The 26,580-nt window shown below is 38.5% G+C and overlaps 2 protein-coding genes across 4 annotated transcripts in view; both read left to right on the top strand.

Moving 5' to 3' along the window:
* The window catches only part of LOC107651981 (mucin-16-like), a 286,116-nt gene that overhangs the window by 204,713 nt on the left and 54,823 nt on the right, over nt 1-26,580 (top strand). The window lies entirely within an intron of this gene.
* The window catches only part of LOC130457897 (mucin-16-like), a 68,469-nt gene that overhangs the window by 32,114 nt on the left and 9,775 nt on the right, over nt 1-26,580 (top strand). For all 3 annotated transcript variants that reach the window (XM_056820610.1, XM_056820611.1, XM_056820609.1), the window contains one exon: nt 15,604-15,708. In XM_056820610.1, coding sequence (XP_056676588.1) covers nt 15,604-15,708 — 105 coding nt within the window. The remainder of the gene's footprint in view (nt 1-15,603; nt 15,709-26,580) is intronic.

The following is a 26,580-nucleotide window of genomic DNA, read 5'->3' as shown; positions in this document are numbered from 1 at the left end:
TTATTGATGATATGATGAGTTAAAAGACTCTAAATATGCTTGGGTAAATCTCTTGTGAACTCTTATATTGAGGATCCCAATCTCTGGGGTTATCATTGGCACCTCCCTAAGTGGAAACATAAGGGCTGGATTGTTTTCTAATGCTTGAGTTTCTTGTCCAATTTTGGTTGCCTCAATTCCTCTCTAATTCCATTGCCCCTTGTGTCTTAGCCAACTCTTTATATTACATTTTAATTCTATTCACCTTGGTCTCAAGATAATTAACCCTTAGTTTAAGCCCATTGTTTTCTAGTTTTGTCTTAATCATGATAATCATGACTTTTCAATAGTTAAAGATGGATAAGAGAACTTTCAGCATCATAACCATGGATACTAGCATTAATATCCCAAAGGGTAGATAGGATATAACCTAAAGGACCATAAGAGTCAAAACTGTCATCAAAAATCCATATGCCAAGATCCCTTGGATGTATAAAGGGATGGTAGACTTAAGAAGAGTCCAGGAATAAATCCAATGTTAAAACAATTCAGCCACATGTTGCTTAATGAGGCTGCCCTGCAAATTGCTTCATTTAACACAGTTGCTGGCTGGGTGACTTTTGCCTTTTGGTGCCACCTAAGGTTCAGTTTACTGAAACTGCAGGTACCGGACAAACAGCTTCAATTTTCTCCTTCTCCAAAACTGTTATGCAGCAAAGCAGATCTACAATCTTCTTCTTAGATAGGACTCCTCTTTAAGAGGAAAGTAGAAACCCTCTTCAAATGAGTTTCAGAAGTCTCTCTTCCCTTTCACCAGCCAAGAGTAAAGTCAGAGGCCTGTCTTGAACAGCAGTCAGAGAAAACAAGCTCAGTAACTGAAACCCAGTGAGTGAGGGACCCAGTCAGAGACCCAATGAGAGGACATCACCAACTGACAGCACTTTTCCTGTGTTCTTTCTTGCAAGTTCTGGTCTCACAATCTGCGTGTACCCTCAGAGATCTCTTTATCAAATACCTTATTTAATCAATATATTCATCAATATTCTGTTTTCCTTAGTATAGTTTTATTAATGAGTTCATCCCATTCACATTCAGCTTTCTAATTACTCTATTTCCCACCATCTTATTCCCTTGAGATCCTGCTCTATTTCCTTTCACTATGATCCTTTCCTTTATGTCATATAATTTCCACATTCTCAATCCCTTCCCTTTTCTCTCAGTGTAATCATCTCTTTCACCCCCTGCTTTTTGTACATATCACATCATACATACATATCATTTCATATCATCACATTTACATATACATGATATCATCATAATCAGTTTGCTTCCTCACCCTCTTTCTAACTAAGTTTATTCCATATTCTCTACCTCAAAGAATATTTTTTGAGAATTACAGATATCCTCTTTCCAGCTAGACATATAAATATTTTTACCTTAATGAGTCCCTTCAATTTTCTCTTTTTGATTTACCATTTTGTGCTTCTCTTCTGTCAAATGTTTGGACATGAAATGTTTTGTTTTAGTCTGACTTATTCCTCAGGAATGCTTGGAAATCTTCTATATTATTGAATTTCCATTTTCTCCCTGAAAGAATATACTCAGTTTTGATGGATAGGTGACTCTGAGTTATAAACCCAGATCTTTTGCCTTCCTGAATATCCTATTCCATAACGCTCAATCCTTCAGTGTAGAAGCTGCTAGGTCCTGTGTGATCCTGATTTCAGTTTCATGGTATTTGAATTGTTTCTTTATGGCTGCTTACAGTATTTCCTTTTTGGCTTGATGGCTCTTGAATCTATTACATTCTTGGAAATTGTCATTTGAGAATTTCTTTCTAGAGGTGATCTGTGAATTTTTTGAATTTGAATTTTATTTTTGTGTCTGAGGATATCTCAGGAATTTTCTTTGGTAATTTCTTGTACTGTGACATCCAAGGTGTTTTCTTGATTATGAAGTTCAGATGGTTTAATAATTCTCCAATTGTCCCTCCTAGACCTATTTTCTATGTCATTCAGTTTGTTTTTTTACAATAAGATACTTCATGTTTTTCTGTTTTTTTTTTAATTCTTTGATTCTGCTGTATTGTTTCTTGATTTCTCATGAAGTCATCCATTTCCAGATGCTGAATTCTAATTTTTAAGGCCTGATTTCCATCAGCAATTTTTGGATCTCCTTTTTTCATTCCTTCTTGCATTGCTTTCATTTCACTTTCCCACTTTTCTTTTGTCTCTATTAATTTGTTTTTGAAGTCTTTTTTGAGCTATTTCAGAATCTGCATGCAGTCCATATTTTTCTTTTGGACTTTGGGAATGTTTAGTTTGTTTTCACTGTCCCTTTCTATGTCTGTGCCTTGCTTTTCATCTCCATAAAAACTCTTGAGAGTTAGGTGCTTTTTTGTTGGTTTGCTTATTTTTCCTACCTAACTATGAGTAGGCTGTTTTCTGGGAGGTTTGGGTACCCTCTTAAGCTTCAGTCCTTTCTTGATGAGATATTATCAGCTTATTTTCTGGGTTTTTGCCAGTTTCATTTCTTGGAGGATGATGTGATGGCTTGAGTGCTGACAGCTCTAAAAGCCCTCTCCCCCTGATGATTCAGTTGACCCTTGATATGCTGATAGGTTAAAGACTTACCTAAGGCTTGTTTATAAGCTTTTGCAGGCTGCAAGTTCTAGCCCCAGGCTTAGGCTCAAGTTTTTGGTCTCACTTTGTACTTCATCTAATCAGGCACACCCTTGATTGCTCTGTCTTGGAGCTCCAGCTTGAGATTTAGGCAAAAAAGATCTGGGTTTTGCTTAATACTATCAGCCACCTCAAAATGTGAACTATGTCCGAATCCTAATCCCAGACTTGAACTCCTGGGTCACTCTGGACCCACACAGATCAGCCCACTTTAGCCCATATTTCCCTGGGCTGATACTCTGGATGTCTCCTCAGGCTTGAAATTTCAATGAGTGTAAGTTTTCTAGGACCACTATTTGCCCCAGGCAGGATCTAAAGGTCTGAAAGTTGTCTTGAGTTTAGGTTCTGAATCTGGGACAGCATAGTGTGAGTGAGGTGGAGATGTTTAGCTTGCCTCCTACCTTGCCCTTCACTCCTTGCTATATAATCTTACTGAATGAGACAGAGAGCCATATTTGTAGTGATAAAGAACTGTATTTAGTTGCACAAATTTGCTCAAAGCAGAGAAAGGAGGGAAGGAACCACCAGTTAGATGCTGTCTCCAACCCAGTCCTTCTCATAGGAAGCTGGGCATGGTGATAAATGACCCAAGATGGGCAAAGGGCTCTCAACATGGGATGGACTTAAGAAAGACCTTAAGAATCCATGAAACTGCTTCCAAACACCTAGACAGGACAGATGATAAACTACTCCACATCCTGGACTCTTATCCTGGGATGACTCCATTCTCTGGGGCCCCAACAACATTTTTTACCCACACTGGCTCAGAGCAGAACAAAGGAGGAAAGGCAGAACAAGGGAGATAGGAGAACAAAGGAAATTAGGTTCTCATCTTCAGTTGGAAAGGAGACACAGAGGACATCTGCCTCTTCCCCCTCTGGGTCCATACTCACAAGCATACATCCCTTCCTCCTCTCTGCTTCAGGTCCTGATGCTTCCATTTCAGCCCCATTAACAAGCACTTGGGAACTCCTCTTTCTTTTCTGGAGGGTCAAATTTGAGTGAGGGAATTTGATTCATTTGTGTCTTGAGATTTGAAGAATCCCTTTGTCTTTAACAGGAAGCCATTCCCTTCCTTGATAGTTCCCCCTCAGGCCCTCTATGTCCATCTACTCAAGATCCCTGACCTCTGTTGAGCACTCTAGTTCCCCGCACTGGTCATGAGGGTAGCTTTGTGGTTTCCTTGGCTTTAAAAACCCTCTCTTTTGGGCAGAAATTGCATTTTCTCATTCTGGTCAAATGATTTTGGTGTGATGTAGAATTGGCCTGTGAAATGAGGGTAATCCTGGAGGTGTGCTTTAAAGAAGGGAAGACATAACCAAACACACAGAAATTATGCATGAACCTATGGGGGAACCATAGGTCTTTTCATGCTACTTTGTATCTGAGAGGTTTCCCTGCCTGGAATATAGGAAAAATACTCAGGTAAATGTATACTGTTGGATAGATTGACAAATTCCCTTTTTTGCAAGCATCTGGCACTCCCCCATACAGGCTTAACCTCACATGAAGGTACCAAATTACCAGCCAACCAGTCTTAGTGACCACCACTACTGTCACCACTACTGTCAATGTTTTAAGTTAGGAAAAGTTTCTCCTGTCCCCCCTATACTGGAAAAACCTTCCTGCATGCTTGGTTTCTCTTTCCTTTTTTTAAATTTTTTGGAAGGTCTAGATTTCATGAACAATTCTTGGATCCTAAAGACTTTGTGATTTTTTATTTCTTGCAATATTTTAATCCTATCTTCCTTGATTTATTTATTTTGAAGCCTTTTCCAATTTTATTACTTTGGGACTGTAAATCTGGACTCTTTTCCATTGGAAGACATAGAAGAAGCAAGATATTGCCAATTGCTTTTCCTTTTTTATTCAAAAGTTTAAAAAACTAAATAAAGCAAAAATGTCTATACACAAAGAACAAGATTGTACATAAATGAAGTTACAAATCTTTGCTATGTTTAATTTACTTTTCTTCACATATAAAGAATAAATTCTGAACACAAGTATTCCAGCCCCTCCCCACCCTATCTGCATCACAGAACGTATTATATGGAAGACCAAGTATGTTCATACAATTTAAATCTTTAATGTTTTCACCTTTCAGTTTACACTCTGGAGATAACAATCACAATTTATTCTTCTAGTATTAATTCTGTCATTGTGTATAGTGTTCACTTGATTCTACTCATTTTACTGTTCATTAGCTTGTGTAGTTCTTTCCAAGTTCCTTAGAAATTTTCCAGCTCATCATATCTTACAGCATAGTAGTGTTCAATCACAATCATGTACCACAATTGGTACAGCCCATTACCAGTTACCAGGGCATCTCTTCAATTTCCAATTCTTTGCCACCACAGTTTGAGCTACTATAAATATTTTAGAAAATATGAGTTCATTTCCCTTTCTTCTGATCTTCTTTGAAAACTGACACAGCTATGGGTTTCCTGAGTCTATACAATTTTACATCTCTGTAGGTATAGTTCTGAATAACTCTTCACAATGGTTGGATTGGTTGTTTTACAGCTCAAGCAACAGTGTATTTGTGTTCTCATTTTTCCACATCCACTCTAATAGCTGCCCTTTGGTAAGTTTAGCCAATCAGATATGGGTATGAATGGATGTCTCAGAAGTTTGCATTTCTCCAATCACTAGTGACTTGGAGCATTTCTTTCCATATAACTATATATGGCTTTGATTTCTCCATCCAAAATTTGTCTGTTTATATCTTTGGGCCATTTATCAATTGGGGGGGGTGTCTGTTTTTCTAATAAACACAACAAAGCTTTCTATATATTTGAGATTTGAGTGTATAAAAATGTCTTTCCAAATTTCTGCTTTCCTTCTAATCTTGGCAGAATTTATTTTATTTGTACAAATATTTTCAAATTAATGTACTCAAAATTATCCATTTTACATTTCACAATGCTCTTTGCTCAGTCCACCAACCCCCACTACAAATTCTGCTAGAAAGAAACAATGTCCAGAGACACCCCAAACAATCCTTTCTTTTCTTTAAGAACCACCCAATCCCCAGAACTATTGAAGCTTCTTCAAGAGAGTCTATGGTCACTATCTAAACATATCATTCCACATCAGTTGAGTCTAAGGGTATTCTAGACTCCAATCCTTCCTCAAACATCAACCCAAAAGAAACTTTTCTTTCCTTTTCACCCATGGGCACCCCTAGTGATGCCACAACAACAGGGTAGGAACCTAACACTACCAGACATCCTGAAACTAATCCAAGGGACTTCTTCCATACAAGGATCTCTTATTCAGGGGAAGGCACGAACCCAGCATTTACTGTCTTCATCTGACTCAGTCTAAATTAGCAAAGTTCTCATTTCAATGAGAACACATACAATTGCTTCTGCCATCACAATGAAGGCCCATATTGAAGGAATTCATTCAGCTCAGCTGGCCTACCTTGCACTAAGGTCCCTTTAACTTTTACCTTATCCTTTACCTCTTTTCATCTCTTCCACTCTACCATGGGTTCACGATGTGATAGTTTGCTAAGGAAAGGAAAAGTGACAGATACAGTCTTTGGTTCAGGCTGTGGTCCTTCATGAACATTTGTTCTTCTCTGGATGATCAGGGTCATGTTTGAGTTAGGGAGGTTGATTACTTTCTGCTTTGAGGTAGGAAGAAACCATATATATTTAAAATGAAGACATTCCATTCTCTGGTAGATCCTCCCCTAGAGAATCTTGGAGACTAATGGTCATTTTAGTTTCTCACACTCTTCTTCAGTGTAGTCTTGTCAACCTTGGGATTGAAATGACCGTTCCTTTCCTCATTTTGGTCAAAGGCTTTACATAGGAGTTAAAATTGGGCTGTGGCAATTGCCTTGGGGTAGTTAAGAAAAGGGACAGATTGAGCAAAGATACTCAGATTTTCTGTATGGACCTCTTGGAGGCTTTAGGTCTTTTTATGTTGCTCCTTATCTGAATGGGCTCTGCCTGGTGTACAGTAATTCTCAATAAGTGTGTGCTGAATGAAGGATTGTCAGATTTCTCTTTTCATATGTATAGGCAAGAGCTTAGGTCTCAGCATTGGCACTGGCAGATGTAACCTGACATGAAGATACCATATCTCCAGCCAGTGAGTTCCTGGTGCCTATTACCAGTGCTAGTGCTTCAGGTCTGTAAGAGTCAATCTCTCTACTTCCTGTGCTAGACAAATGTACATGGAACCCAGTTTGTTTCCTCTTTCTGAGAGTTTTCCATCTCATAGATATTTACAGTGCTATTTTTGGGTTTTGGTGATTTGCACCTGAATTTCCATTTCTGGGAACATTTTTGTTCTTTCTTCCTCAGTATCTCCCTTTGAAGCTTTCTCCTTAATACCCATTTCATCTTGATTGAAAAAAGATGGCCTTTTTTTTTCCTTTGGAAGATATATGAAAAGCAACAGTTTATCTGTTGCTTGTCTAGGAGGTTATTTGAGGATAGTGAACATTTGTCAGTAGATGACATTTGCTAGTCTTCCAAGGGTCATCCAGAGAAAGAGGATTTGAGGAGGTGATCTGTGGAGCCAAGAAGAGTGTAAGAGCACATTTCAGAGGGGTCTTGCTCCAACCACCTCCAGTGGATTCACCAGGAAGTATCAACTCCTAATTTTCCTTCTTTGGATCTTGTTAGTTGTGACAAGGAAATCATTTTAAAAGACTGATATATATTAATTTAAGGTCACCAAGGAATTCAGCTATGTAATTCCTTAATGAAAACTCAAGTCAGCAGTCAACCTTTTATGGAGTTTTTAATTACAAACAGGAGGAAGAAAAGTATTTGAGAGAGAGAGAGAGAGAGAGAGAGAGAGAGAGAGAGAGAGAGAGAGAGAGAGAGAGAGAGAGAGAGAGAGAGAGAGGAAGGGAATAGGGCTTAAATACCCCCTCTGTTTAGGCTGGGCCAAAAGGCCCAAGCCCTTAGATAGATGAGGCAAAGAAAAGAGATCAGTCCCCATCACTCATGTCACCAAAATGGAGAAACAGTCTCAGGGGCCTCCACCTCCAGCCTCCTTCAGAGCAAGCTTCTCAGAGCCCTACCTTTCTCAGAGCAAAACCTCTTGAACTACCTCTCAGTCCTCAGACCCTGCTATCTTTAAGGAAACCATCTCAGTTCCCCTCCCCTCAGTTCTCACATCTACCAATCACTGTCCATGTCTTCCCTGTGCCAATGGTGGCTCTAGCTTAACCCAGGACCGCCCAGATGTCTGCCCCTTTGCACATGTCTGTTGAAGGTCATATTCTCAAATAATTAAATTTTGATCTGTGCTGCAGCCCTTCCTAAATCTTGTTAGGACTGAGTAGGGTGGAGATTGTAAGTTCTAAGACCTGGTTCTGCCATTCCAAGTATCGCTATTGTATCAATTCTAAAATCAATCATGACTCAAAGAACTTCCTGTTCTATGTTTAAGTATAGGTCAAAGCCCTTTCCATTGTTCAGCAAAAGGTTTCTGTACTAAAGTAATCTTAAGTAGGGAGGAGAAGGACCCTCCCATGCCAAGGGGGATTCACATTCCAATAGACTATCAGTAGGAAATTTTTCAAGTGTGAAATTTCCCAATGGTGAAATTTCCAACATATATAAGTCTAAGAAATTTTAATGTTTACAATTCCCCCTGATGATCATTGGGAGACTAGTCTCCCCATTGATCATTTAACATAATCATTTTGTAGTTCTAAATGCACTTCTAACTATAGATATACACAATATTCAATTTTCTGAGAGAAATTAGATTAGTGAGAGAGGAAATAGAAAAGAAAAGAAAGCAAAACCAATGTTTTTGCTAGGCGCATTGACAGAAAGCCAAATTAGGGGCAGTCCCTTTTGGTATAAATGTGTACAATTACAATAAATGTTCAATCAAAAGTTCAGTCCAATCAAATCATATCCAAAGTTCATTCTTGATCTTCTTGATGAAGTGTAGGTTTTCGGCATCTTTGTGCAACAGTTCATTCTCAGGATATAAAAGTTTCAAGCTTCTTTCTTGAAGATCATGTCTTTAACAGAATCAAAATCTTTGATTTTTTATAACAGTAAAATCTTAAACAAAATTCAAAATTCTTTGATTTTTATAAAAATACAATCTCAAACAAAAAAATTCAAAAATAAAAAAAAAATTCTCAGATTTTAAATTAAAATACAATCCCCCCCTGAAGTAAGTATTAAAAAAATATCAAATTTAGCTCAGAATGCAATGTTCAGTTATGGGGGTGTTGTGACAAGGAAATCACTTTAAAAGACTGACATATATTAATTTAAGGTCGCCAAGGATTTCATCTATGTAATTCCTTAATGAAAACTCAAGTCAGCAGTCAACCTTTTATGGAGTTTAATTACAAACAGGAGGAAGAAAGGTATTAGAGATAGAGAGGGAGAGAGAAAGGGGAGAGAAGGGAATAGGGCTTAAATACCCCTTCTCTTTAGGCTGGGCCAAAAGGCCCAAGCCCTTAGATAGCTGAGGCAAAGAAAAGAGATCAGTCCCTATCACTCACATGACCAAAATGGAGAAACAGTCTCAGGGGCCTCCACCTCCAACTTCCTTCAGAGCAAGCTTCTCAGAGCACAATCCCTCCAACCAACCCCCTAGTCCTTGGACCCAGCTATCTTTAAGGAAACCATCCACGTTCCCTCCCCTCAGTTCTCACATCTACCAATCACTGTCCATGTCTTCCCTGTGCCAATGGTGGCTCTAGCTTAACCCAGGACCGCCCAGAGGTCTGCCCCTTTGCACATGTCTGTTAAAGGTCATATTCTCAAATAATTAAATCTTGATCCTTTGCTATAGCCCTTCCTAAATCCTGTTACCCTGAGTAGGGTGGAGATTGGAATAATTAAATTTTGATCTATGCTGCAGCCCTTCCTAAATCCTGTTACCCTGTGTAGGGTGGAGATTGCAATAATTAAATTTTGATCTATGCTGCAGCCCTTTCCATTGTTCAGCAAAAGGTTTCTGTCCTAAAGTAATCTTAAGAAGGGAGGAGGAAGAACCTCCCTTGTCAATGGGATTGACATTCCAATAGAGTTCCCACTATCAGTATGAAATTTCTCAATGGTGAAATTTCCCAATGGTGAAATTTCCAACATTTATAAGTCTAAGAAATTTTAAGGTTTACAATCCCCCCTGATGATCATTGGGAGCCTAGTCTCCCCATTGATCATTTAACATAATCAATTTGTAGTTCTAAATGCACTTCTAACTATAGATATACACAATATTCAATTTTCTGAGAGAAATTAGAATAGTGAGAGAGGAAATAGAAAAGAGAGCAAAACCAATGTTTTGCTAGGCGCATTGACAGAAAGCCAAATTAGGGGCAGTCCCTTTTGGCATAAATGTGTACAATTACAATAAATGTTCAATCAAAAGTTCAGTGCAATCAATCACATCCAAAGTTCATTCTTGATCTTCTTGATGAAGTGTAGGTTTTCGGCATCTTTCTGCAACAGTTCATTCTCTGGATATAAAAGTTTCAAGCTTCTTTCCTGAAGATCTCTTCTCGAACAAAATCAAATCGTTGATTTTTTTATAACAGTAAAATCTTAAACAAAATTCTTGGATTTTTATAAAAATACAATCTGAAACAAAAAAAGTTCAAAAATAAAAAAAAAATTCCTAGATTTTAAATTAAAATACAATCCCCCCCTGAAGTAAGTATTAAAAAATATATCAAGTTTAGCTCAGAATGCAATGTTCAGTTATGGGGGTGTATATGTCAATTATCAAAAGAATAGAAAAATAATCAAAAACATATGAAAAATTCAAAATAGGCCTTGTATAGGTCCAGTTTAAAGTAATTTCTATCCCACAAGTATGTAGGACAGGATGCAGTAATATTTCACTTAGCTATTTGTAGCTAAGACTATAGGAAGTTGCCATAATATAAGAAGAAAAGAATTAGAATTCTATTTTGATGGGGAAATGTCATTCCCTCATCTGATTTTTTTTTCAGGGATATAGGGAGCCAGCATGATAGTCAAGCTTTGTACTTGTTTGAGTACTTCACAAAGAGTGTAGATACAAGGAAGTCCTACGACTTAAACATAAGTTAAGCATTGCAACCTCGAGTCTCACTTTAATATTTCTTGTGTGCTCTATTGGCACTATTCAGGTTTAGTCTGGGCTCCTTGTTTTTATCCCTTTTCCTGGAATCAGACACAAGCATTTTTAATCACAGTCCTATAATATTTTATCAATAAATGGCAGGTTCCCATAGTTTAAAGCTTTTAGGCATATATTGATATTATAGCAAGAGTATATATATATATATATATATATATATATATATATTAACTTGTATTACTGCAGGAAAAAATAATATTAATATATATTAATATTAATTATGTGTACCTTCAGTACAAAAAATGAGAAAAATTCAAATATTCTGATCAAAAAATAAAAGAAATAAGAAATATAAGAAAAAAATCAGTAATTCAATGTGTTCTTGAAAAAACATCATCCATTCGTCTATGGATTATTATCTCCAATTCATATGATAAGATAGAGTCACAATTCATATGATAAGATAGAGTCAATCAGTCTCAGCAGAAGATGCTTTCTTCACATGTGAGCAGTGAATTCAAGAGTATCTCCAATCTTTATAGATGTTGGAGTAGTTAATAATATTTGGAATGGTCCTTCCCATGAAGGTTGAGTTGCTCCAGTTCGCTTGAAATTCTTGATATAAACTTTATCTCCTGGGTTCGGGTCATGCAGAGAAAAGTCTAATGGTCCGGCTTGTACTGCAGCTCTGGATTCATGAAGTTCACGTAGTTTGTGCTGTAACTCCTGTATATAGGAAGCAATAATAATATCTCCCCCTAATAGCGATGTATAAGCCGGGGAGAAAGGCTTAGCCTGTATAGGCGGATGTCCAAAAAGCATCTCAAATGGTGAAATGTGTAAGTCTCCTCTAGGCCTGCTTCTAAGATAAAATAGGGCCAGAGGGAGAATTTCAGGCCATTTTAAGTGGGTCTCAGTGCATAATTTGCCAATCATAGTCTTAAGTTCTTTGTTCATTCTTTCCTACTATTTGGAGAGGAGAAAAAAAAACTAAAAAAGGTTAATTAATATCAACAAAATCAATACAATCTAAGAAGAATCATCTTCATTATATTAGGAAGTTCCTTGGGCACCCTCCTGAAGTGCACCTCTCAGAGGTTCATTAGCACCTCGAGCATGTTTTGGACGAGCTCCATTTCTTATATTTTGTTGTTCGGTATTATCATTTTCTTCATTTGGAGTATTGTCATTATTTTCCCAATTTCTATTTCTATAATTCTGGTTTCTAAAGTTCTTATTTCTATATTCATTATAGTTATTTCCATAGTCATTATTATAACTTCTAGAATTCTGGTTTCTATAACCATTATCATCATTTCTATAGTTATTATTTATAAAGCTACTATTAAACTGTGTATTCCTTCCAATCATCTTAAGAAAGGTTCTAAATTCCATCATTTTGTGGCCCTTCTTCTCACAGAAGTGGCAAGTCAATGGATTGATAATTGGATTTCTGGAGAGGGGCAATTGTCGTTGGTTCATTATCATGCCCACTTTCTAATTTAGTTATCCTATCTATTAAATATCTCTTTTTTTTCTTCATTTCCTCCATGTCATCATTATTTTCTTCCTCCTTTTCTTTGTTTCCCTTTAAAACATATATAGCTGTTTTTCGCAATTCTTCAAGGTCCATATCTGACCATCTTGGGCATTGTGTTCTAAAATAATTCTTAATTGCTTTGCAAGAGTTATTTACAAAGATCCTTCTAACTTGTCTTAAGCTACTCTCTTTAGTTAGGTCCCAATCTAAGTATCTGTCCCCAAACTCGATTATACTATCCGTAAATCTGGAGGGTGTTTCTTCTTCCTTTTGCTTAATTTTTTCCAGTTCCATCCACTTATCTGTACTGTCTGCACATTCCTCCATTGCCGTGAGGATGGCCTCTCTACAAAGGTATAGTTGTAGATAATCCTCAGGATTGTTATAGTCCCATTCAGGATCCTGAGGTGGCCAATGTGCTGTATTACACCCTCGGGTTTTGTTGACATGAGCAATTATTTTATTTTTTTCACGTTCAGTTAAAAAAGCCTGTAGCAAGTTCTCAATGTCCTTGTAAGATGGATTATACTGAAAAAAATATGTCTCCCATCTTTTTTGCTACTAGGAAAGGATCTTGTTCATATGTGGGGATATTTCGTGTAAATTCATTTATTTTCTTGGGGAGTAAACAGTAGCCTATGTCTTAAAGTCACCACATCCCCATTGCGTCCTATTTCAGGTACTTCTCTTAGAGGAAACAGGCCTCTAGTTGAATTTTGTACCTGTGGGTCAGTTTGACAAGGACAGGTTTCTCTAGGAGGACAAGATCTCCTTTGCGTTGGAATTTGGTTTTCTGTAGGAGAAGGAACATGAGAAACTGGGATTGCAGGGGAAGGGTTTTGGGGATTAAATTCAGTCAAGATTGGCACTGCACGAGAGAAGCAGTCTGTTAACTGGGCTATAGGGAAGGTGTTTTCCATCTCTATTTCAGGGAAGGAAATTTCCTCATTCAAAGGTTCAGAAACAGGTCTGTTTCTGGTAGAGTGGGTGTTTGCCAATTGATTCTGTAAGAAACATTTTCTATCTTCTAATTGGGCTTACATTTTATCCTCAATTTTTTTCTATTTTATCCTCAATATTTTCTATTTTATCCTCAATATTTTTTATTTTAGCATCTCTAAATATAGTATTGAGGAGTACAAAAATGACAGTACCTATTAATATAAAAATTTGGAAGTATCCTGCATTTCTCAATGCCCCTAATTCTTCAGCTGCCATATAAATGTTAAAGAATGTAGTACTCATTTTTATATATATAATTTGTAATTATTTCTCTAACAGTCTTCACAAAACATGTGGGGAGCAGGACAAAGCAACAAACTTTCCACAGGGTTTTTTTTTCTAACCTAGGAAGTTGTTCCTTAAGGGAAAGGATATTTAGAAACAGCTTTTCCAGCCATGACTTTAGGGTCCTGTTGCTGAGATTTAAAACAGCTGTTTTCTATCTAACTATCAGTCACACAGCTGAGAAGTATCCGAGATCCGATTTGAACCCAGTACCTTCTGTCTCTAGGTCTGGCTCTCAATCCACTGAGCTACCCAGCTGTCCCTTAAGATTAAAGGGAAGAAAAAGAAAAACTGCTGATTCCAATTTAACTTAAGGAGAAAAGAGAAGAGAGAAGAAGTTTTTTATTCTCACGTGTTCTAGCAGCTGTGTCTTTAAGCCAAGTTTGCTGTTAGAAGGGACAATTCAAATATTAACAGTCTTACTACAAAGCCTATAAAGAGCATATACTGAAGAAGGCTTCTTAGAAAAATAAACTGTAATCTTTTTCCAGTGAACTCTGGTCCCTGTGGTTAAAACTTTTAACAACATTCTTCTTCTATTTCATTCTAACATTTTGAAAAATAAAGAGACTTCAGACCACAAAGTTTTCCTCCTACTATCCTCAGATATTCAACTGTATCAACTGTGAGAAGGAAATCACTTTAAAAGACTGATATATATTAATTTAAGGTCACCAAGGAATTCAGCTATGTAATTCCTTAATGAAAACTCAAGTCAGCAGTCAACCTTTTATGGAGTTTAATTACAAACAGGAGGAAGAAAGGTATTAGAGAGAGAGAGAGAGAGAGAGAGAGAGAGAGAGAGAGAGAGAGAGAGAGAGAGAGAGAGAGAGAGAAGGGAAGGGAATAGGGCTTAAATACCCCCTCTGTTTAGGCTGGGCCAAAAGGCCCAAGCCCTTAGATAGATGAGGCAAAGAAAAGAGATCAGTCCCCATCACTCATGTCACCAAAATGGAGAAACAGTCTCAGGGGCCTCCACCTCCAGCCTCCTTCAGAGCAAGCTTCTCAGAGCACCACCTCTCAGAGCAAAACCTCTTGAACTACCTCTCAGTCCTCAGACCCTGCTATCTATAAGGAAACCATCTCAGCTCCCCTCCCCTCAGTTCTCACATCTACCAATCACTGTCCATGTCTTCCCTGTGCCAATGGTGGCTCTAGCTTAACCCAGGACCGCCCAGAGGTCTGCCCCTTTGCACATGTCTGTTGAAGGTCATATTCTCAAATAATTAAATTTTGATCTATGCTGCAGCCCTTCCTAAATCCTGTTAGGACTGAGTAGGATGGAGATTGTAAGTTCCAAGACCTGGTTCTGTCATTCCAAATATCTCTATTGTATCAATTCTAAAATCAATCATGACTCAAAGAACTTCCTGTTCTATGCCTAAGCATAGGTCAAAGCCCTTTCCATTGTTCAGCAAAAGGTTTCTGTCGTAAAGTAATCTTAAGTAGGGAGGAGAAGGACCCTCCCATGCCAAGGGGGATTCATATTCCAATAGACTATCAGTAGGAAAATTTTCAAGTATGAAATTTCCCAATGGTGAAATTTCCAACATTTATAAGTCTAAGAAATTTTAAGGTTTACATAGTCCATGGGAATCACTCCTGACTCTCTCCTTTCATAGTCTCATTTGGCAGACTTGACTTCAGGGCTTTTATGATATTCTGTCTTGGTCACTCCAGTTCTCTCTCAAAGTGTCTGGGAGGGTGTCATTTGGCACTCAAAATAGCTTCTTCCCCTCCTTACTTTTAGTCTTATATTTTCTCCTTCTCCACTCCTCCTTTCCTATTGGCCCAAATTGACTGTGATTATTCTGGGCAATGTATTTAAGCCATTTAGACTGACTTTGAGAAAGTGAGACCTGTGGAGCCAATATAAGGAAGGAAATGTGGGAAAGAAGACATGGGCAGGGTATTTTGAGTCTGGAAAGGACAGCTATCTTTCTAAACAATTTTTGTACTTTGCCTTCCTCATGAGGGTACTCATTAAGTCAATAAATGTTAATAAATGTTATTTGATTGACTTTTTTGTCTGACTTCCCTTTCCCACAGAATTAAGCACAAGTCTGGCTTCCAGTATGAACATTTTTGACACCTATTTGCCTGATGATACCATTGCCCCATCGGATGACTCTTCAGAGTCCACAGTGACTTCAGGTCAGTAGAAGCCTCCTTTTTGCTTTCACTCTGTGATAAACTCTTTTTTCCCAGGTTATCATTTTCCTCTTTTAAGGGCTCTCAGTTTCACCATGATGATTTGTACTGCTTTGCCTTCCTCTCATGTACTTAGGACATAATTCTTGTCAATAAATTTCAATCCTCTCTGGTGCTTTATTTGGACCATTTCTTTGAGTTTTCATGTGTTCTCTGTTAAAACACTCTTTTCCTTTGGAGAACTTACAGAATCAAAAACCTGTCCCTTGCTTATTTCAAGGCATAAAGCTTGATTAGTAAACATCTGCAGTCTGGTCACATCAGCCAGTCTATCAGGGCCACAGTTCATAAGGTTTTGAGGCAGTGTCTTGCCCAGATGACAGCTAACTGGGGGGGGGTGTAGTGTTAGAATCAGAAACAAGGTAATTAAGTACTGATATATAAATAAGTTTGCACAGTAATGTGGCAAATCTTTAGGTCTCATGCAAGAGTGACAGATAATAACCAAGAATCTGGAACATGGGGCATCTAGGGGAAATTATTTGGCTGGCTGTTGAGGACACTGGGGGTACTGGAAGTCAGTTGGATTTGGGGTATGGACCTGGTCCAGACTGCTTTGGGGTTTGTGCTGTGTGTCTCATCTGAGCTGAAAGGATTTGAACTTGGTTTGTCCTCATGATTCAATATTTTGTAGGAAAGAACATTACTGATTGCTAGAAAAGACCCTTCTAGTGACAACAAAGTCCTTGAGCTGGTTTTGAGGACTTTGTGAACCTTTCCTAGGCTGTCTCTGGTCTGAAAGGGATCCTGACTACCTCCAAAGGTTTTCTGGTTCCTTACTATTGATATCATTAACTCTGAGTAGGAATACTTCAAGGAAGAGGCAGTAGGAGGATGCAGACTTTGGGTGTGCAGGCATTTTGAGGTTTCACCTCACTGCCAAGCCAGTTGGTAGGCCCTGACATCTTTGGGTTTACCAGGTGTCACTGTGTAGAGGCAAGGTTTTATATATTTTAGGAAATAAGTGTTCTTAGTGACAGACTAGTGTTTTTTGGATTAGTTAGCTGGTAAGGAGAGCTTTAGGCCTAGGGCTTACAAGATCAGAAGGCTAGTCCTTGAGGACCTCATAGTTTGGCTAACCCTTAGCTAGATAAACCCTAAATAAGAGATTTACTTATTTGATATCTTTAACATTTTGATACTAATAAATGTTCTTATAAATCCTCGCTAAGACAGTGGTGTGTGCTGGCCCAATGCATCCCTGTACTTCACTATAAGTTTAGTGGCTGAGGTAAACCATCTAAATACAAATCTTCTTCCTGTCTTTATTTCTTCAGTTAGCTGAGCCTAAAGGATGTTTTTGAACCTGTTGTGCCCTGTTTGCTTACCAAATGCCATTTGGCCTGATCTGTGGTCCCTTAGAATTCTCAGGCTGTCAGTAGCAGACAGCTTGGCAGCAGGCCTCACAGGATTCTATCAGCACCCAGAGGGAGGGGATGAGTGGAGTGGAATTCCACTGAACATTCTACTGTCTTCTTGAGCAGTCAGAGAAAAGAGGACACATTTTTCTTTATCAAGCCTTGATGCCAGTTTAAGGGGCCAATTTGTGGAATATCTTATGGCAGCTATCCCTGTTACCAACTTTTTTGATTTTTCAGATGCCTCAAGTGATTTATGAGTGGGTGGACTGTCAATTATAGCAGTCTGGTTTAGAAATGTCTGTAAGAAGAAAAGCAACTGCTTGATCGCATGGTTTGATGGGGATATGATTGGGGATATAGACTCTAAATGATCACTGCAGTGCAATTATCAATATTATGGAAATAAGTCTTGATCAATGACACAAGTAAGACCCAGTGGAAGTGTGCTCTGATTACAAAGTGGGGAGGGGAGGGATAGAACACAAATCATGTAACCATGGGAAAATATTCTAAATTAATTAAATAAAAATTTTCAATTAAAAAAGAAATATCTGTGAAGTGGGCAATCTCTTATGACCTTGGGCTTTGTCTCACTATATTTGTTGTATGCTTTCTGGCCAAGATTCTGATGTTGTTTTTAAAAGGAGTAATGATTGCTGCAGTCTTCAAAAAGAGGAATGGCAAATTGGAGAGGGAATTACAATAGCTCAGGGTAGAATTTACTAGACTTAGAGCGGGATGTCAGCGAGTAGATAAAGTCACTGTAGCAGTGCAAGTGGATAATACAGAAGTGGTAGTCATCTTAGAGAGTTCAATATGTTCTAGTGCACCTACTGTCTTAAAAAAAATAAAAGAGGAAGTTTTGTGCCCAAGGGAAGCTTGGACTTTCGGTATGGAGGGAGGGAGGAAAGAGAGGAGATATATCCCCTCTTTCCCACAAAGTGGGGTACAGGGGAGACTGCAGATATAATGGGTTGGCTCAGAGAGAGGAGAGGGGGTTTGAAGATTTTCCTCCTTCTGCCTTCCCTCCTTAGCTAAAGCTGCTCTCCCCAATTCGCTCTTGTCCCTCTTGTTCCCCCCTCCGCTACTCAAGACCAAAACGTCTCCCCTTGATCCATTCACTCACACTCAGCTTGGGGAACAGACAACTTTTAATGATAACTCTAACAGGTAAAAGGAATAATGGGCAGGGAAGAATGGGAAAGGAAAGTGGGGAAAGGGGGTCTCTGTCTCTATCTAAACCCTTTCCCTCCCTCCTCAAGTTTGGGGGGAACTCAGGCCTTGGCAGCCTGAGCTTCCTGAGAGAAAGTCAGGTTGACTCACCCCTGGGTAATAGGAACTGAGGTAAAGTCTGCTCAGGTTTCTCTTCAGAAAGTCCCTTCAATTAGGAAGTGTGGTGGGGGAGGGGAAGATTTCTAGTCACCAGCAGGAAAAGTGGGTAACCCTCAGGAGAAAGTCTTTATCCACCTTCTCTCTTTGATATCTCAAGATGGAGAGACCCTCACTGTACTCCTGCCAGAGTCTTCTCTCCTCAGGATTCCACTCCTGGGGTCCCTCCCCCATCAAGGTGATCAATTTCATATACTCTTTAGTATGGCACTTTTTCTCTAGTGCCAGCCTCTATCACACTACTAAACTAGAATTGGAAGAGCAATTCCCCTACCCCTGCACATAAGTTCCTTTTGTGTGAAGTTGTGATCCTGTCACCTGACATGGGGATTATACATCTACAGGTCATCAGAGGTTTAGCCAGACTGCCATTGAAGGCTTTAAGAAGGCAACACCTACGTTTGAGGAGAATCCCCATGGAGTGGTTAAGCAGTTCAAGAAATATTTTAAACTGTTTGACCCTTTGTTTTTGGATGTGGAGATCCTTCTTGATGAGCTATTGACCAATAGTGAAAAGGCTAAGATTATTGAGGAGTGTAATAAAATAAGTAAACTGAGAGAAACTATGTACTTCTTGAACTGGAGAGGATAAACTGACTGGAAACCCATTACTTCACACTTCACTTTTCTAGAGAGGCTGCTGTAGGGGCCTGAAACATCTGGAACCTGAGGTTGCTTATTTGTAATGGAGGACAGAAAAATGCTGGGGGGATGCTGCCACTCACACAGGGATACTGGTACACAGGGGACACTGCTCTGGGGGATTTTCCTATCCCTAATGATGGCTGATCTATTTCCTAACCTCCTTCCTTCCTCACTCCCTTCTCCCTGCTCCAATTGCCACCCTTCTCCTCCCAATTTTCCCTCCTCCCTGAGTGAATTATAAAATACTCTAAGTTTATTTCTCAGGTAAGGGATTTATTGGGATAACAGGATGGGAAACTGAGGTAAGGGGGATGAGGAAGTCCCTAGTCTAACTGAAGTAAAATTGAAAAAATAGTCCAGTCACAAACTGTGACTGTGAGACAGGGAGATGGAGGACAATGGCTTTTCAAGATCTTCTTTCTTTTTCTTCAGCTAGGTTTCTCCTTCTTGTCAATTTCACTGTCCAAAGTCAGAGAAACTTCAGGTAACCAAGTCAGCCCCACCAGAGTTGAAAAGCCAAGTCAGCTTCACAAAAGTCTCTCAGCCAACTTCAAACTCCAGAGAGCAAATATGTCAGAGACCCCCAGTCAGAGACCCAGAGACCAAAAAGCCCTCTGTTCAACTCCAACTGTTCAAAGCCAGAGAGCCAGAGACAAAATCCAAAAGCCCCCATGGTCAGCTTCAACTCCTCAGAGCCAGAGAGACAGAGACTAAGTTCCAAAGCCCAGTTTCTCTTCTTAGTATGGCCAGCCAAAAGCCTCCAGGGAAAAGTATGATTTCCAGTCCCAGACACAGAGACACCAGAAAGCCCCCTCCTCAGCTCCAACTGTCACCAACTGGGTACATTCCATTGGAATCCTGGGCTTTTGCATTTTAGAGCTAGATCTCCAGTCCTGCAAAAACTTCTCTCTCTCATATGTCTATCACAGGAGACAAATTAGAACCCCCAACTTACTGATTGGCCAGACCAAGCTCCTGATGGGGATGTGAATTTTTTTTTCAGGCCTTAGGGAATTGAGCAGCTAGAGAAGCCTTGTTGGAAACAATAAAGGCTAACTCTAAGCATCCTGGGTCATGGACAAAGTTTGAGAAGATCAAGTGGGAGGTGGGAGAGACCCCATCCACATTCTCAGACAGATTGGTTGAGATAGCTGACACTTGGCTGGGGTTAGATCCTTTACTCCAAGAGAATGTGGATCATGTGTGGAGGCAATTTGTGAAGATTTTCAGCTTGCCAATTTGTAATTACTTCTGGAATCACTGTCCCACATGGTTTGATATGTCTCTTGAACAATTGAAATGGGTTGCAGTCTGTTTATGATGAGGATAAGGAAAAAACGCTCAGCTGTGAAGGACATAATTATTGCAGATTTGACTAAGAGGCTTAAGGAACCAGAATTTAACACAACATTTAGTGTAGACAAAGGTAAGACTGTAGCTACACTGAGTTAATAGACAGCAAAGGGCAACTGAATACAGACAAAATAGTTCTATCCCATGGTGTCATCTCTGTTGAAAAGTCAGGCCATTTGGTAAAAGATTGTAGGTTTAGGGGGCAATTTTGCAAATAGGTTCTTGAGGAATCAAGGGAATAGGTATAATAGGAATAATGGCTATAGGCAGAATAATTATGGTACAAATTCTAATAATAGATTTGCCTATAGCTGTCATTGTGCTGTAGCCTGTTGCATAAGCTCACAATAAGTTCATGACCAACTATGCAGAACTATGTGAAGTCTGGGACCTGTCCTAAGTATTCCCAAGTTGCTGATGAGAATGGAGGTAAACTGGATACCACTAAGGGAGCAGGTTCCTCATGAAGGTGTGCCCAGAAAAACAAAGTGGAAGTATTGGCTACTGAAAATGGAAAATAAATGGCGATTGAGGAAATTGGAACACAGGAGACTAGAGGTGGGGAACAAGAAATTGAATGTATTAATACTGGAACTTGTGATGAGAATCTTAAACTCTTAGGTGTATCTAGTAGTGAAAAGCAGTCTGATCAGTAATTGGAGGATGAGGAACAGGGACTGAGTTTCCCTGATCCTACTGTGTTAGCTCCAATTATACTGGTGCATTCTCCAGCAAACAGCATGGAACCCCATGTGACCCTAATGGTGGGGAGTCAATTGTATGACTGTATTCTGGACACTGGGGTCACTAAGTCAATCTTGTAAGAGGCACCAATGAGTACCAGGGAGTTTGTGGGAGTCACAGGAAAGCCACAATGGATTTAAAAGTTAGAACCACATATGGCATCCCTTGGACCTCTATCTAAAGAACACTCATTTCTCTGGTAGGAAACTCTGTAAACTGACAGCAACAATCCAGTGTATCCTTACTGGAGACATCTTCTTGCAATTTTCAGAGGAATCCTTAATTTTGTTTCTAGTTCTGTTTTTAGATACCACTGAGGTGAAAGGAGAAGGGAATATTTATCCGATCCCTGAGGACATCCTGAAAATGTAGACATTATATGTACTAGACATTATACAAATGTTGGGTTTCTGAAACCTGCAACACCAGTAAGAATAAGGGTGAAATGTGGTCCACCACCTTGTATTCCACAATACCCATTGAGCAAAGAAGCTATAGAGTGGATCACACTGGTAATTGACTCATTATTACAACAGAGCAATATTATTCCTTGTATGTCATAATACAACACCCCAATACCTGCTGTCAAGAAGCTAAAATTAGATGAGCAAGGAAGAGTTCTATATCAGTTTGTGAAAGATTTAAGAGCAGTAAATGATCATGTAATTAAGCCCCATCCTGTAGTACTGAGTCATGCAACAAATAATCACATCGATTTCCAAGCACAACTAGATATTTTATGGTGGTAGACTTATGTTCTGCTTTTTTCTCAATCCCAACACATAAGGACTCACAGAAAATTTTTGCAATCATTTGAGAAGGGTCCCAAAATTCCTGGGGTCATCTTCCCCATGGATATTGAAAAAGTCCATCCCTGTTCTAAAGTTTAGAAAGAGTAATTGATACATTTTGTGGATGATTTACTTCTTGCATCACCCTCAGCCATAATGTGCCAACAGGATAGTAAACATTTGCTATGTGAATTGTATAAACAAGGAAACAAAATATCTAAGGCAAAAGTCAAGTGGTGTCTTTGAAGAGTCCAGTATTTAGGGTTTGTGCTTTCTGAGGGATCAAGAAGCATTACCCCAAAGCAGATTGCATATATTCAGAATCAGTGCTCCTCAGACTAAGAGACAATTTGGGGCTATTTTAGGAGTAAAGGCTTGCTGCAGACAGTGGATCTGGGGGTATAGTGAACTTACCACAAGCCCCTTACAGCATTAACAAGGGATGCAGAATCTAAGCCTTTGAAGTTGAAAGAACATTTGTAGGCCATGGTGAAGTTAGATTCTTTCTCCAATTGCACTTGGAATTCTGGATTACACAAAGCCATTCCAATTGTCTGTGCATGAAAGGAAAGGAGTTGCATCAGGGATGCTTACATAAACATTAGGGTCAAATCATCACCCTATTGGATATTATAGTGCACAGTTAGATCCAATAGCTGCAGGGATTGCACTTTGTTTGAGGGGAGTGGAGGCAGCAACATTGCTTGTGTCAAAATCTCCTGATTTATTTTTTGGTTATTTACTCATGGTTTTACATTCTCATGAAGTGGAGGCACTTCTAAAATATATAACTCAAGCTTTCTCTGACCAGAGTTTAGATAAATATGAGATTGTGCTTCTAAATAATGAGAACATAAGGTTGTGGAGGTGTAATATGTAAAATCCAGCAACTCTTTTACCTGATTTGCTGTTTGATGGTCAGCCATTACACAATTATGCAATGGTGGTACAACTAGCAGATCAACCAAAATAGGATCTGAAAGATGAACCACTTCAAAATCCAGATAGTGCTTTTAACATATTTAGAATATTTTCCATGGTTCCATTGTTCATGTTCTTTCCCTCCCCTCCTTCTAACCCTCTCCCATAGACAACGAGCAATTCCACTGGGGTTTATATATGTCATTGATCAAGACATATTTTCATATTTTTAATATTTGCATTAGCGTGATTGTTTAGAGTATACATCCCCAATCATATGCCCATTGAACTGCGTGATCAAGTAGTTGTTTTTCTTCTGTGTTTCTACTTCCACAATTATTTCTCTGGATGTGGATAGCATTCTTTCTTGCATTGATGCTAGTATAGAAGTCCATTACATTTGATTGTCCCTCAGTGTATCAGTCTCTGTGTATAATGTTCTCCTATTTCTGCTCCTTTCACTCTGCATCAATTCCTGGAGGTCATTCCAGATCACACAGGATTCCTCCAGTTCACTACTCCTTTGAGCACAATTTGTTCAGCCATTCCCCAATTGAAGGAGATCTCCAAATTTTCCAATTTTTTTTGCCACCACTAAGAGTGTGGCTATCAATGTTTTTGCACAAGTCTTTTTTGCTTATGATCTCTTTGGGGTATAAGCCCAGCAGTATTACAGCTGGGTCAAAGGGCAGGCAGTCATTTAGTGCCCTTTGGGGATAGTTCCAAATTGCCCTCCAGAATGGTTGGATCAATTCACAACTCCACGAGCAATAAATTAATGTCCCTACTTTGCCACATCTCCTCCAACACTCATTACTTTCCTTTGCTGTCATGTTAGCCAATCTGCTAGGTGTGAGGTGATACTTCAGAGTTGTTTTGATTTGCATCTCTCTGTTTATAAGAGATTTAGAGCACTTTTTCATGTGCTTATTAATAGTATTGATTTCTTTGGCTGAAAACTGCCTGTTAATGTCCATTGCCCATTTATCAATTGGAGAATGGCTTGATTTTTTTTACAATTGGTTTAGCTCTTTATAAATTTGAGTAATCAGACCTTTGCCAGAGGATTTTGTTAGGAAAATTGTTCCCCAATTAATTGCTTCCCTTATCAATTTGGTTACATTGGTTTTGTTTGTATAAAACCTTTTTAATTTGATGTAATCAAAATTGTTTATTTTACATTTTGTGACTCTTTCTATGTCTTGCTTGGTTTTAAAGTCTTTCCCTTCCCACAGGTCTGACATGTATATTATTCTGTGTTCATCTAATTTACTTATAGTTTCCTTCTTTATGGTCATGTCATTCATCCATTCTGAGTTATCTTGGTGTAGGGTTGTGAGGTCTTGATCCAAACTTAATCACTCCCACACTGTCTTCCAGTTTTCTCAGCAGGTTTTGTCAAATACTGGGTTTTTGTCCCAGAAACTAGGTTCCTTGGGTTTGTCATATACTGTCTTACTGCTGTCACTTACCCCAAGTCTATTCCACTGATCCTCCTTTCTGTTTCTTAGCCAGTACCAAATTGTTTTGATGACCACTGCTTTATGATAGAATTTGAGATCTGGGACTGCAAGGCCACCTTCCTTTGAATTTTTTTTTCATTGTTTCCCTGGATATCCTTGATCCTTTGTTCTTCCAAATGAAATTTGTTATGGATATTTCTAAGTCAGTAAAAAAGTTTTTTGGAAGTTCAATTGGTATAGCACTAAATAGATAAATAATCTTGGGTAGGATGGTCATTTTTATTATATTGGATCGTTCTACCCATGAGCAGTTAATATTTTTCCAATTGCTCAAGTCTAGATTTAGTTACATGGAGAGTGTTTTGTAGTTGTGTTCGTATAGATACTGTGCTTGCCTCAGCAGATAGATTTCAAAGTATTTTATATTGTCGAAGGTGATTTTGAATTGAATTTCTCTTTCTAATTCTTGCTGCTGAGCTGTGTTGGAAATATATAGAAATGCTGATGACTTATGCAGATTTATTTTGTAACATGCAACTTTGCTAAAGTTGTTGAATATTACGGCTAGCTTTTTGGATGATTCTCTAGGATTCTTTAAGTAGACCATCATATCATTCGCAAAGAGCGATAGCTTGGTCTCCTCCTTGCCTATTTTGATGCCTTCAATTTCTTTTTCTTCTCTAATTGCTACTGCTAGTGTTTCTAGTACAATGTTAAATAATAGAGGTGATAATGGGCATCCTTGTTTCACTCCTGATCTTATTGGGAATGCATCTAGTTTATCCCCATTGCAGATGATGTTAGTTTGATGGGTTTAGATATATGGTGTTTATTATTTTTAGGAACGACCCTTCTATTCCTATGCTTTCCAGTGTTTTTAATAGGAATGGGTGTTGTATTATATCAAAGGCTTTTTCTGCATCTATTGAAATAATCATGTGATTTTTGTCTGTTTGTTTGTTGATATAGTCAATTATGTGGATGGTTTTCCTAATATTGAAGCTGCCCTGCATTCCTGATATAAATCCTAACTGGTCATCATGAATAACCCTTGTGATCACTTGCTGGAGTCTTTTTGCTACTATTCTATTTAAGATTTTTGCATCTATATTCATTAGGGAGATTGGTCTATAGTTTTCTTTCTCTGTTTTTGACCTTCCTGGCTTTGGAGTCAGTACCATGTTTGTGTCATAAAAGGAATTTGGTGGAACTCCCTCTTTGCTTATTATGTCAAATAGTTTGTATAGTATTGAAATTAGCTGTTCTGTGAATGTTTGATAGATTTCACTTGTGAATCCATCAGGCCCTGGGGATTTTTTCTTAGGAAGTTCTTTGATGGCCTGTTGGATTTCTTTTTGTGATATGGGATTATTTAAGAATTCTATTTCTTCTTCTGTTAGTCTAGGCAATTTATATTTTTGTAAATATTCATCCATATCACCTAGGTTGGTATATTTATTGCCATATAGTTGGGCCAAGTAGTTTTTAATGATTGCCTTAATTTCCTCTTCTTTGGAGGTGAGGTCCCCCTTTTCATCTTTGATACTGTTAATTTTCCTTTCTTTTTTCCTTTTTTTTAGTTAGATTGACAAGTACTTGTCTATTTTGTCTGTTTTTTTTCAAAGTACCAGCTTCTAGTCTTCTTTATAAGTTTAATAGTTCTACCACTTTTGATTTTATTAATTCCTCCCTTAATTTTTAGGATCTCTAGTTTGGTTTTCTTCTGGAGGTTTTGAAATAGTTTGCTTTCAAGTTTTTTTATTTGCATTTCCAATTCATTGATCTCTGCCCTCCCTAATTTGTTAATATGGGCACTCAAGGATATGAATATTCCTCTGAGTACTGCTTTGGCTGCATCCCATAAGGTTTGAAATGATGTCTGACCATTGTCATTTTCCTCAATAAAATTATTGATTGTTTCTATGATTTGTTCTCTAACTAACCAATTTTGGAGTATTATATTATTTAATTTCCAATTAATTTTTGATTTGGCTTTCCATGTACCCTTACTGATCACTATTTTTATTGCCTTATGATGTGAAAAGGCTGCATTTATTATTTCTGCTTTTCTGCATTTCCATGCCATGTTTCTGTGACCTAGTGTATGGTCTATCTTTGTGAATGTGCCATATGGTGCTGAGGTGGTGT

The sequence above is a fragment of the Monodelphis domestica genome, chromosome 3, assembly GCF_027887165.1.
Source record: "Monodelphis domestica isolate mMonDom1 chromosome 3, mMonDom1.pri, whole genome shotgun sequence".
In the NCBI taxonomy this organism is placed as follows: domain Eukaryota; kingdom Metazoa; phylum Chordata; class Mammalia; order Didelphimorphia; family Didelphidae; genus Monodelphis; species Monodelphis domestica.
This window is presented reverse-complemented; position numbering and strand designations above follow the sequence as displayed.